The 14,274-nt window shown below is 35.9% G+C and overlaps 1 protein-coding gene across 2 annotated transcripts in view; it reads left to right on the top strand.

Moving 5' to 3' along the window:
• Positions 1-774: 774 nt before the first annotated feature.
• mpp1 (MAGUK p55 scaffold protein 1) overlaps positions 775-14,274 on the top strand; it is a 45,582-nt gene continuing 32,082 nt past the window's right edge. The window contains exon 1 of one of the 2 annotated variants that reach the window (XR_012396470.1): positions 775-1,175. Coding sequence is in view for 1 of the 2 variants with exons in the window: in NM_214692.2 (NP_999857.2) it covers positions 1,053-1,175 (123 nt within the window). In the remaining variant the exon portion in view is untranslated. The remainder of the gene's footprint in view (positions 1,176-14,274) is intronic. The other variant, NM_214692.2, reaches the window with a different exon arrangement.

Here is a 14,274-nt window from a genome sequence, read left to right as displayed (position 1 = left end):
AATTCATAATTATGTTTTAACATAAAAATGTTTTCAACCACTTAATTATAATTAAAAGGTGAGGAATTATTAAGTTTTGGGTGAACTGGCCCTTTAACAACGAAAACCGTAAGAGGGCGCACACGCTCCTAAATACCTTTTACCCCTTAAGATTCTTGCTAAAGACTGAATATGCAAAGCAAGAAGTCGTTTTCGCTTGGTTAAGAGCCATGACTAGCTTTATTTGATGATTTCAAATGATAATAGCGTATTATTATGAGCTCACATTTTCATTTAAGGTACAATTAATGCTATTAGCAAACCATTTAGCACAATAAAAGATTAATTTGCTGCTTATAAGTGGTTATTTAAGTAGTAGTTGGGTTTAGGTGTTAGGTAGGGATGTAGATCGTAGTAATACGCATGTCATGTTGACATAAGTAGTTAATAGTAAGTACAAAAGTCCTATTAACGAACCACACAACTGAACAATCAGCTTAAACCGGTTAAAACTACCATAAAAACACGAATTCAACACTATTTTCAATTCCACACGGAAATGAAACAACTCTAGTCAGCTCAGCTCGCTTGTGGTGGTAAACACGGAACAGCATTTCCAATCTTTTTGAAACCTACTATGGAAAGTACACGTTACGTAATTAATATTCATGACTCATTGCATTCGCTACAGCACTAGTCATCCAATCAAAATGGAACATTCGCGCTGCGTCATGAATATTCATAAATTCCGTGTTCGACATAGTAGAACGCGCTTGCGGCTAAACCCTACGTCCTGTCAGAGATAGTAACTACGCAAGTGCGCACTGTAAAGGGAAGCTGCAGTGTTCCAGCCCCCTCCTCGCACCAATGTTTATCTGCTCTGTCAGCTTGTCTTCAATCTTGCGCAAACTCTGGACTTCGAGCCCGAATCTTCTTATCTTCAGCTTTCTTATCGCGTCGCGAGTCGCTCTTCTTTGACCAGCCCCTTTCGGACCTTGAGCCGACCAAAACTCGGTCCAGACTATTTTCTTTTCTTTTTTAAAGATCTCCCCTCCCCTTTTAAACAGTGAACCATGACATTAAATTCCAATAAAAACGAGCCGGCTGTCATTTTGGAGCGGGTGAACAGCGCGCGAACGGCTCTCTCAGACCTCTATCTGGAACAGCTGCTGCAGAATAAACCCAAGTCAGAAAAGGTAAGAGGATTTAAGACAACCCACAGATAATGTAACATTCACTTCACCATCAGTACATTACACTGTTACAGATGTTGACATCGTGAGTTTGTAATGATGTACAGATAGATGAAGATGGACGAGGCTGAATCCAGCTTCTTATTCGCAGCTTCTTATTGACGCTATGCGGTCCACCTTAAAAACCGCGACGCTTCCGTTTTTCAGCTTCTTATTCGCGCTCATCTCAGGGACCGTGTTTATTTATGTTCCTTTTTGAAAAATGAAAAATGCTAAATGAAACTGATATAAGATAGAAAACGGGCTGCAAACACGAAATCTAATTGCATCATTGATTAATTATTGACAGCGCCATCGTTTGAGTACAATATATTTCTGTTTTTTTTCCAGAAATAGTCCTTTATGAAGACTTCACATGACCCACCTATGAATAGACAGTGCCTGCCTCAGCAAGGATTTCAGATACAAAATAATTGTTTTATTAATTCAAGTTGTAAAAGTTAATGCATATGTTTTATCTGCAAATACTACAATTTGTATTAGATTTTAGTAGCTTTTTCTGACACCCACGCCTGTAAATACAATTCAACTTTTGTTAAACCTATTGTTTCAAAGAACAGACAATGCACTTTTTATACACCTTTTTATACACCTTATACAAATAAATGTGAATTGAACTGAATGAGCTATTGCATAATTGAATACTGTACCATGTTCTCTCTAATATTACACAACAGGTTAATAGTATACGTCTATACACGCGTCTGCATATGTATAAATATTTATAATTCTATCCCATTGAGAAGACAGACCTAAAAACGGTCAAAATACAGTCATTTCAATAAATGCCCAGTTGGAGGTGCTATATGCCAAGTTTTTTGCTTATTCATTTAATGTTTTATTTTTAACTTTTATGTATTTGTGTGCCTACTACATACTATGTATGTGTGTACTATAAACTATGTGTGTGTGTGTGTGTGTATGTGTTCACATTAAAAATGTTTAACACTAAAGATAATAAAAGTATGTTTGTGTTATAAATTTACACAAAATAAAGATGCCAATACATAATCATTTAATAATAATGATTTATTATTAATAATAATATTAATTATTATTATTATTAATTTTTATTATTAGTAGTAATAGTGAAATAAAAATATTTTACAATGCACTTATACATATTGTACTGAAATAAATGCCAATTAATCTATATACCTTATAAAAATTTATTAATATGTACCTATTTATAAATATGTGTGTAAAATATGTCTCTCTCTCTCTCTCTCTCTCTCTCTCTCTCTCTCTCTCTCTCTCTCTCTCTATATATATATATATATATATATATATATATATATATATATATATATATATATATATATATTCATACAGTACACAATACATTTTCCTGTGTCTGTGTTTATTTAAGTGTATGTATATGTATTCATTCATTTTCTTTTCGGCTTGTTCCCTTTATTAAACTTTGGTCGCCCCAGCGGAATGACCGCCAACTTCTCAAGGACATGGTTTATGCAGCGGATGCCCTTCCAGCTGCAACCCATCTCTGGGAAACATCCACAGTCGTACACTATGGACAATTTAGCCTTCCCAATTTAACTGTACTGCATGTCTTTGGACTGTGGGGGAAACCGAGCACCCAGAGGAAACCCACGTGAAAGCGGGGAGAACATGCAAAAATAGAAAGGCCAACTGACCAAGTCAAGGCTCGAACCAGCAACCTTCTTGCTGTGAGGCGACAGTGCTACCCACTGCGCCACCATGTCGGCCCTGTGTGTATGTATGTATATATATATATATATATATATATATATATATATATATATATATATATATATATATATGTATATATATGTACATATATATGTATATATATATATATATATATATATATATATATATATATATATATATGTATATATATATATATATATATATATATATATGTATGTATATATATATATATATATATATATATATATATATATATATATATATATATATATATATATGTATGTATATATATATATATATATGTATATATATATATATGTATATATATATATATATATATATATATATATATATATATATATATATATATATATATATATGTATATGTATATATATATATATATATATATATATATATATATATATATATATATATATACAAATTAACTATATACCTATACAAATTTACATGAATTTTACAGTACTAATACTACTAATATTAATATAAATGATAAAAATAAAAATTATTAATAATATTATTATTAATTCTATTATTATTATTATTAAGCTTATTGTTGGTATTTTATTAAAAAAATTACAAGAAGCTTATACATATTGTACTTGTCTATCACAACACCAGAAATAAGATTATACACAAATTAAACACTAGCATTTTCAGGCTAGGTACCACTAGTTAATTTTGACACAGCAGAACAGTTTTGTTCCAATGCACTCTAGGCACAATTGGTGGCGCTATATCTCAGCTGTCTTTGAGGGTGCGTTGAAAATCTTACTTGGGTCTTGTAGACAATCTTCCCATCTATCAGCAAACCCAGATTCACACCACATTACTGTACCATTTTCTGGTTATTGACCCTTTAAACTTGCCATTAATCGCAATACAGCTATGTACCATTGCACTCTTGGCACAATTGGTGGCACTGTATCTCATCGGTTTTTGAGGGTGCGTTGAATATCTCACTGAGGTCTTGTAGACAATGTTCCAATCTATCAGCAAACCCAAATTCATAGCATATTACTATAATAATTTTAGGCTATTGACCTCTGAACTTGCCAAAAATCGTAATACAGCTAAGTACCATTGCACTCTTTGCACAATTGGTGGTGCTATATCTCAGCAGTCTTTGAGGGTGCGTTGAATATCTCACTGGGGTCTCATAGACAATGTTCCAATCTATCAGCAAACCTAGATTCATACCACATTACTGTACCAATTTTAGGTTATTGACCTCTAAACTTGCCAAAAATCGCAATACAGCAAGGCAAAAACAGCTATGTACCATTGCACTCTTTGCACAATTGGTGGCGCTATATCTCAGCAGTCTTTGAGGGTGCGTTGAATATCTCACTGGGATCTTGTAGACAATGTTCCAATCTATCAGCAAACCTAGATTCATACCACATTACTGTACCAATTTTAGGTTCTTGACCTCTAAACTTGCCAAAAATCGCAATACAGCAAGGCAAAAACAGCTATGTACCATTGCACTCTTTGCACAATTGGTGGCGCTATATCTCAGCAGTCTTTGAGGGTGCGTTGAATATCTCACTGGGATCTTGTAGACAATGTTCCATTCTATCAGCAAACCCAGATTCATATCACATTACTGTACCAATTTTAGGTTATTGACTTCTGAACTTGCAAAAAAAATCGCAATACAGCCAAGTACCATTGCACTCTTGACACATTTGGTGGCGCTATATCTCAGCAGTCTTTGAGGGTGCGTTGAATATCTCACTGGGATCTTGTAGACAATGTTCCAATCTATCAGCAAACCTAGATTCATACCACATTACTGTACCAATTTTAGGTTCTTGACCTCTAAACTTGCCAAAAATCGCAATACAGCAAGGCAAAAACAGCTATGTACCATTGCACTCTTTGCACAATTGGTGACGCTATATCTCAGCAGTCTTTGAGGGTGTGTTGAATATCTCACTGGCATCTTGTAGACAATGTTCCAATCTATCAGCAAACCCAGATTCATACCACATTACTGTACCAATTTTAGGTTATTGGTCTCTATACTTGCCATAAATAGCAATGCAGCAAGGCAAAAACTATGTCCTATTGCACTCTTGGCACAATTGGTGGCGCTATATCTCAGCAGTCTTTGAGGGTGCGTTGAATATCTCACTGGAATCTTGTAGACAATGTTCCAATCTATCAGCAAACCCAGATTAATACCACATTACTGTACATTTTTCTGGTTTTTGACCTCTGAACTTGCAAAAAATCGCAATACAGCAAGGCAAAAACAGCTATGTACCATTGCACTCTTTGCACAATTGGTGGCGCTATATCTCAGCAGTCTTTGAGGGTGCGTTGAATATCTCACTGGGATCTTGTAGACAATGTTCCAATCTATCAGCAAACCCAGATTCATATCACATTACTGTACCAATTTTAGGTTATTGACTTCTGAACTTGCAAAAAAATCGCTTACAGCGAAGTACCATTGCACTCTTGACACAATTGGTGGCGCTATACCTTAGCATTCTTTGAGGGTGCGTTGAATATCTCATTGAGGTCTTGTAGACAATGTTCCAATCTATCAGCAAACCCAGATTCATACCACATTACTGTACATTTTTCTGGTTATTGATCTCTAAACTTGCAAAAAATCGCAATACAGCTAAGTACCATTGCACTCTTGACACAATTGGTGGCACTGTATCTCATCGGTTTTTGAGGGTGCGTTGAATATCTCACTGAGGTCTTGTAGACAATGTTCCAATCTATGAGCAAACCCAGATTCATACCACATTACTGTACCAATTTTAGGTTATTGATCTCTAAACTTGCCATAAATCGCAATACAGCAATGCACAAACAGCTGTACCATTGCACTCAACCAAAGCTCATTCAAAAAATCTCGCGGACGTTTATGGAGAACGCGATTTATCTAGCCGGAGGTACGTATGGCTGCATTTCATTTTTTTAAGCATACGCTACGGGGCGGTGTGACGCCGTTCGTCTTCATGCTCACCGGCAGCTCGTCATGTACGTCTGCAAAGTTGAGACGCAGACAGGAGCTGACCTCAACAACGGCGGCAACCCGACAATCCGGTTCTAGTCCGGAGAACAGCGGTTTCAGAAATCAGGTAAGACAATAACAGAATCCAAAAAATAAAGTGAACGAGTTCATAACAGGGTGAGAATGTGGTGAAAAGGTAGACAAAAATCTGCTAAGAAAAAGTAGACAAAATCAGACAAGGGCTTTTCTTTTTCTGGACAGCTTTTGTAAAACGTTGCTCGGGTTTAGGGAAGCAAACGGGCGGACGGGCGGGTCAATCTGTAAAAGCAGTTGGGTTTAGGAAAGGAAGAGGAGGGTGGGTCAGCCGATTGGCCAGTCACCCAGTCAATCATTCAGTCAGTCAGTCAGTCAGACAGATGGTCACTCGACAGTGGCCTCCAGTGGCTTTACGCGAGAACAAAAACTGCGCAAATATGTGCCTCCCAGAACGTATTTCGCGGTCTCCAGAAACTTCCACGGGACTACGTTTTCAGAATGAGTCTGGGTTGAGTACAACAGTACATAGCTGTTTTTGCATTGCTATATTGCGATTTATGGCAAGTTCAGAGGTCAATAACCTGAAAATGGTACAGTAATTTAGTAAGAATCTGGTGTTGGTAATAGATGGGAACATTGTGTACAAGACCCAACTGAGATATTTAACGCACCCTCAAAGACTGCTGAGAAATAGTGCCACTAATTGTGCCAAGAGTGAAAAGGTACATAACTGTTTTTGGATTGCTCTGTTTTGCTATTTATGGGATGTTCAGAGGTCAATAACCTAAAAATGGTAGAGTAACTTGGTATGAATCTGGGTTTGCTGATAGATTGGAACATTGTCTACAAGACCCCAGAGAGATATTCAACGCACCCTCAAAGATTGCTGAGATATAGCGCCACCAATTGTGCCAAGAGTGCAATAGTACAACTGTTTTTGCCTTGCTGTATTGCGATTTATGGCAAGTTTAGAGATCAATAACCAGTAAATGGTAAGGTAATGTGGTATGAATCTGGGTTTGCTAATAGATGGGCACATTGTCTACAAGACCTAACTGAGATATTTAATGCACCCTCAAAGACTGCTGAGAAATAGTGCCACCAATTGTGCCAAGAGTGCAAAGGTACTTAAGCTGTATTACGATTTTTGGCAAGTTCAGAGGTCAATAACCTAAAATTGGTACAGTAATATGGCATGAATCTGGGTTTGCTAATAGATTGGAACATTGTCTACAAAACCCCAGTGAGATATTCAAGGCACCCTCAACGACTGCTGAGATATAGTTCCACCAATTGTGCCAAGAGTGCAATGGTACTTCGCAGTATTGCTATTTTTGGCAAGTTCAGAGGTCCATAACCTCAAATTGGTAGAGTAAATTGGTATGAATCTGGGTTTGCTGAAGGATTGGAACATTGTCTACAAGACCCCAGTGAGATATTCAACGCACCCTCAAAGACTGCTGAGATATAGCGCCACCAATTGTGTCAAGAGTGCAATGGTACTTTGCTGTATTGCGATTTTTTGCAAGTTCAGAAGTCAATAACCTAAAATTGGTACAGTAATGTGGTATGAATCTGGGTTTGCTGATAGATTGGAACATTGTCTACAAGATCCCAGTGAGATATTCAACGCACCCTCAAAGACTGCTAGGATATAGCGCCACCAATTGTGCCAAGAGTGCAATAGGACAACTGTTTTTGTTGTTGTATTGCGATTTATGGCGTTTAGAGATCAATAACCTAAAATTGGTACAGTAATGTGGTATGATTCTAGGTTTGCTGATAGATTGGAACATTGTCTACAGGACCTCAGTGAGATATTCAACGCACCCTCAAAGACTGCTGAGATATAGCGCCACCAATTGTGTGAAAAGTGCAATGGTACATAGCTGTTTTTGCCTTGCTGTAAGCGATTTTTTGCAAGTTTAGAGGTCAATAACCTAAAATTGGTACAGTAATGTGGTATGAATCTGGGTTTGCTGATAGATTGGAACATTGTCTACAAGATTCCAGTGAGATATTCAACGCACCCTCAAAGACTGCTGAGATATAGCGCCACCAATTGTGCAAAGAGTGCAATGGTACATAGCTGTTTTTGCCTTGCTGTAAGCGATTTTTTGCAAGTTTAGAGGTCAATAACCTAAAATTGGTACAGTAATGTGGTATGAATCTGGGTTTGCTGATAGATTGGAACATTGTCTACAAGATTGCAGTGAGATATTCAACGCACCCTCAAAGACTGCTATGATATAGCGCCACCAATTGTGCCAAGAGTGCAATAGGACAACTGTTTTTGTTGTATTGCGATTTATGGCAAGTTTAGAGATCAATAACCTAAAATTGGTACAGTAATGTGGTATGAATCTAGGTTTGCTGATAGATTGGAACATTGTCTACAAGACCTCAGTGAGATATTCAACGCACCCTCAAAGACTGCTGAGATATAGCGCCACCAATTGTGTGAAAAGTGCAATGGTACATAGCTGTTTTTGCCTTGCTGTAAGCGATTTTTTGCAAGTTTAGAGGTCAATAACCTAAAATTGGTACAGTAATGTGGTATGAATCTGGGTTTGCTGATAGATTGGAACATTGTCTACAAGATTCCAGTGAGATATTCAACGCACCCTCAAAGACTGCTGAGATATAGCGCCACCAATTGTGCAAAGAGTGCAATGGTACATAGCTGTTTTTGCCTTGCTGTATTGCGATTTTTTGCAAGTTTAGAGGTCAATAACCTAAAATTGGTACAGTAATGTGGTATGAATCTGGGATTGCTGATAGATTGGAACATTGTCTACAAGATTCCAGTGAGATATTCAACGCACCCTCAAAGACTGCTGAGATATAGCGCCACCAATTGTGCCAAGAGTGCAATAGGACAACTGTTTTTGTCCTGTTGTATTGCGATTTATGGCAAGTTTAGAGATCAATAACCAGAAAATTTTACAGTAATGTGGTATGAATCTAGTTTTGCTGATAGATTGGAACATTGTCTACAAGACCTCAGTGAGATATTCAACGCACCCTCAAAGACTGCTGAGATATAGCGCCACCAATTGTGTCAAGAGTGCAATGGTACTTGGCTGTATTGCGATTTTTTGCAAGTTCAGAAGTCAATAACCTAAAATTGATACAGTAATGTGGTATGAATCTGGGTTTGCTGATAGATTGGAACATTGTCTACAAGATCCCAGTGAGATATTCAACGCACCCTCAAAGACTGCTGAGATATAGCGCCACCAATTGTGCAAAGAGTGCAATGGTACATAACTGTTTTTGCCTTGCTGTATTGCGATTTTTTTGCAAGTTCAGAGGTCAATAACCAGAAAAATGTACAGTAATGTGGTATTAATCTGGGTTTGCTGATAGATTGGAACATTGTCTACAAGATTCCAGTGAGATATTCAACGCACCCTCAAAGACTGCTGAGATATAGCGCCACCAATTGTGCAAAGAGTGCAATGGTACATAGCTGTTTTTGCCTTGCTGTAAGCGATTTTTTGCAAGTTTAGAGGTCAATAACCTAAAATTGGTACAGTAATGTGGTATGAACCTGGGTTTGCTGATAGATTGGAACATTGTCTACAAGATTCCAGTGAGATATTCAACGCACCCTCAAAGACTGCTGAGATATAGCGCCACCAATTGTGCAAAGAGTGAAATGGTACTTCGCTGTATTGCGATTTTTTGCAAGTTCAGAAGTCAATAACCTAAAATTGGTACAGTAATTTGGTAAGAATCTGGGTTTGCTGATAGATTGGAACATTGTCTACAAGACCTCAGTGAGATATTCAACGCACCCTCAAAGACTGCTGAGATATAGCGCCACCAATTGTGCAAAGAGTGAAATGGTACTTCGCTGTATTGCGATTTTTTGCAAGTTCAGAAGTCAATAACCTAAAATTGGTACAGTAATTTGGTATGAATCTGGGTTTGCTGATAGATTGGAACATTGTCTACAAGACCTCAGTGAGATATTCAACGCACCCTCAAAGACTGCTGAGGTATAGCGCCACCAATTGTGTCAAGAGTGCAATGGTACTTAGCTGTATTGCTATTTTTGGCAAGTTCAGAGGTCCATAACCTCAAATTGGTAGAGTAAATTGGTATGAATCTGGGTTTGCTGAAGGATTGGAACATTGTCTACAAGACCCCAGTGAGATATTCAACGCACCCTCTAAGACTGCTGAGATATAGCGCCACCAATTGTGCCAAGAGTGCATTGGAACAAAACTGTTCTGCTGTGTCAAAACTAGGTACCTAGCCTGAAAATGCTGGTGTTTAATTTGTGTATTATCTTACTGTGATAGGCAAGTACAATATGTATATGCGTCTTGTAAAATATCTATTTTTTAAAATAAATACCAAAAATAAGATTAATAATAATAATTAATTATTATTATTATTTATATTATTATTATTAGTAGTAGTAGTACTGTTAAATTCATGTCAATTTGTATAGGTTTATAGTTACTTTCTCTCTCTCTCTCTCTCTCTCTCTCTCTCTCTATATATATATATATATATATATATATATATATGTATGTATGTATGTATATATATATATATATGTATGTATGTATGTATATATATATGTATGTATGTATGTATGTATATATACACACACACATACACGGTGGCGCAGTGGGTAGCACTGTCGCCTCACAGCAAGAAGGTTGCTGGTTCGAACCTCGGCTTGGTCAGGTGGCCTTTCTATGTGGAGTTTGCATGTTCTCCCCTACGTTCGCGTGGGTTTCCTCTGGGTGCACCGCTTTCCCCCACAGTCCAAAGACATGCAGTACAGCTAAATTGGGAAGGCTAAATTGTCCATAGTGTATGACTATGGATGGTTCCCAGAGATGGGTTGCAGCTGGAAGGGCATCTGCTGCGTAAACCATGTCCTGGAGAAGTTTAATAAGTGTGTGTAAATATATATATATATATATATATATATATATATATATATATATATAGAGAGAGATAGAGAGAGAGAGATTTTACACACATATTTATAAACTTTTATAAGGTATATAGATTAATTGCCATTTATATGTAATCAGTAAAATATGTATAAGTGTATTGTAAAATATTTGTATTTCACGATACAAATTAGTAACTACTACTACTAATAATAATAATTATTATTATTATTAAATCATTATTATTAAATGATTATGTATTAGCATCTTTATTTTGTGTAAATGTATAACACAAACATATTATTATTATTATCTTTAGTGTTAAACATTTTTAATGTGAACACACACTCACACACACATATAGTTTATAGTACACACATATATAGTATGTAGTACACTGAAAAAAGTGTTGCATGCAAAACTGTTGCAAACAATTTATTTGTGTTGAATTTAAACAAACAAATTAAGTTTAATAATGTTCAACTTAATTTGTTTGTTTAAATTCAGCGCAAATAAACTGTTTACAACAACTTAACGTAAAAAAAATTGAGTAAATCCAAGGAATCATCTTTGAATGATTTTTTTCAGTGTAGGCACACAAATACATAAAGTTTAAAAGTAAAACATTAAATGAATATGCAAAAAACTTGGCATATAGCACCTCCAACTGGGCATTTATTGAAATGACTGTATTTTGACCGTTTTTAGGTCTGTCTTCTCAGTGGGATAGAATTATACATATTTATACATATGCAGACGCGTGTATAGACGTATACTATTAACCTGTTGTGTAATATTAGAGAGAACATGGTACAGTATTCAATTATGCAATAGCTCATTCAGTTCAATTCACATTTATTTGTATAAGGTGTATAAAAAGGTGTATAAAAAGGTGTATAAAAAGTGCATTGTCTGTTCTTTGAAACAACAGGTTTAACAAAACTTGAATTGTATTTACAGGCGTGGGTGTCAGAAAAAGCTACTAAAATCTAATACAAATTGTAGTATTTGCAGATAAAACATATGCATTAACTTTTACAACTTGAATTAATAAAACAATTATTTTGTATCTGAAATCCTTGCTGAGGCAGGCACTGTCTATTCATAGGTGGGTCATGTGAAGTCTTCATAAAGGACTATTTCTGGAAAAAAAAAACAGAAATATATTGTACTCAAACGATGGCGCTGTCAATAATTAATCAATGATGCAATTAGATTTCGTGTTTGCAGCCCGTTTTCTATCTTATATCAGTTTCATTTAGCATTTTTCATTTTTCAAAAAGAAACATAAATAAACACGGTCCCTGAGATGAGCGCGAATAAGAAGCTGAAAAACGGAAGCGTCGCGGTTTTTAAGGTGGACCGCATAGCGTCAATAAGAAGCTGCGAATAAGAAGCTGGATTCAGCCTCGTTGAAGATGGGCTGGTTTAGACTGGTGCAGCCCGGTTTGACATCAGCAGCATCACAACGATGCTCACTATTATTAATCCGTCGTGTCAGCGGATAATTTTTCATGATTTCTTGCTAAAATAGTTTTCAGTTTGTCTGTTGGAAATTTAACTTTAATCACAAACAGAGAGACTAAATTGAATTTTGAATATTTCGGGGGGCATATGACGCATCTTGACGTCACGATGAGTGTGTCTGGGAAGTCCGTTTAATTTGATTTTGAGAATCGATTCTTTTGAACAACTCGCGTATGAACCGAGCGAGAAAAGGTTCGCGTTTATTTACGTTTAAAATAAGCATGTAGTAAATAAATGTGTTACTTTTAAAGGAAAGAAATGTTATGCTAGGCTATTTTTTTTTTAATTAGACTTAATATTGTAATGTTTTACAGTACTTTTAATCTTACCCAAAAGTGATCGTTTGATATTATGGTGTTAACACCTATTATAAAAACTCATTATTATAATTGAAATGATGGTTTATTTATTTATTTTGAATTAGTTTGTCAATTTATTATTATTTTAATCTCTTATTAATGTGTTTGTGTGTGTTGCACGTGCACGTGTTTCACATGATGTCTGCTTATGTGCCTATGTGAGATATTAAAACATACATGTTTCCATTAGGTTTTACCTTTTTTAAAATGTAACATTTGCTAACTCAATTGGGGAACTCTCAGAAGAGTCGGCTAGATTTGTGAACAATCAAACTACTGAATCGGTTCACCAGTTCGTTAAAGAGAAGATTCATATCAACCCTCGTTTCTCACCACAACAAATATGTTCATTCATTCATTCATTTTCTTTGCGGAGTAGTCCCTTTATTAATCCGGGGTTGCCACAGCGGAATGAACCGCCAACTTATCCTGCTCATGTTTTTACGGAGCGGATGCCCTTCCAGCTGCAACCCATCTCTGGGAAACACTCACACACACTCATACACTACGGACAATTTAGCCTACCCAGTTTAATTTCGCTCTTTTCTAGTAGAAACAATAGATATGCTTTAAAGAGATCTCATTTATCACTCCTGAGATTACATCACGCATGTAAGATTTAATGTAGAAGCACAGTCACGATGATAGATAATTAAATCAGTCATTATCGATCTCTCATCATCACTTTTATGAGTTAATGGCACTGAGTGCTTCTTCTGTTATCAGCAGCTGTAATTGGTCAAAACCCCTCTCTAAAGATCAGAGAGCTGGAACATTTTGTTCTGACATGGTGAAGATGTTTCTGTTTGTGAGGGTCTAATGAACAAGGTTAATAATGATTGTTTCCTCAGATCAACTTTTCTAGTCATTGATAATGTATCAGTAGCACTTTGTAGAGAGGATTGGATTAGTAGGATTTGCCTTATACAGCATATTTCATTGTCAAGAGCAGTGTTAGGGGTAGTGAGTTACAGAGCAAAGTTACTGTAATTTAATGACTTCATTCATTCATTCATTTTCTTTTCAGCTTAGTCCCTTTATTAATTCGGGGTCGCCACAGCGGAATGAACTGCCAACTTATCCAGCAAGTTTTTACGCAGCAGATGCCCTTCCGGCCGCAACCCATCTCTGGGAAATAATTTAATTACTTTTATGATAAAAAAAAGTAAAGGCATAGACTATTTTAATTTTTTAGGTAATTTATTTACAGATACCTAAAATATACTTGTCTAAAATACTGTGTGTCTATATACAATCGAAGTCAGAATTATTAGCCCTCCTGAATTTTTTTATATATATAATGGCAGTGATTACAGACATTACATCTATAAATTAATTAAATATGATAGTTTACTGTAAAAATGAGAAATTACTTTTATGGTTTGTTTTATATTCTTAACGGTAAATCGAGCAACCACTGCTGCCGTTTTTTTATCGTAAATTTTACGGATTTATTTTTTAGAGTGTGTGTATATATATATATATATATATATATATATATATATATATA

The sequence above is a fragment of the Danio rerio genome, chromosome 21, assembly GCF_049306965.1.
Source record: "Danio rerio strain Tuebingen ecotype United States chromosome 21, GRCz12tu, whole genome shotgun sequence".
NCBI classification, from domain to species: domain Eukaryota; kingdom Metazoa; phylum Chordata; class Actinopteri; order Cypriniformes; family Danionidae; genus Danio; species Danio rerio.
The sequence above is the reverse complement of the archived record's forward strand: the minus strand, read 5'-3'. Positions and strand labels throughout refer to the sequence as shown.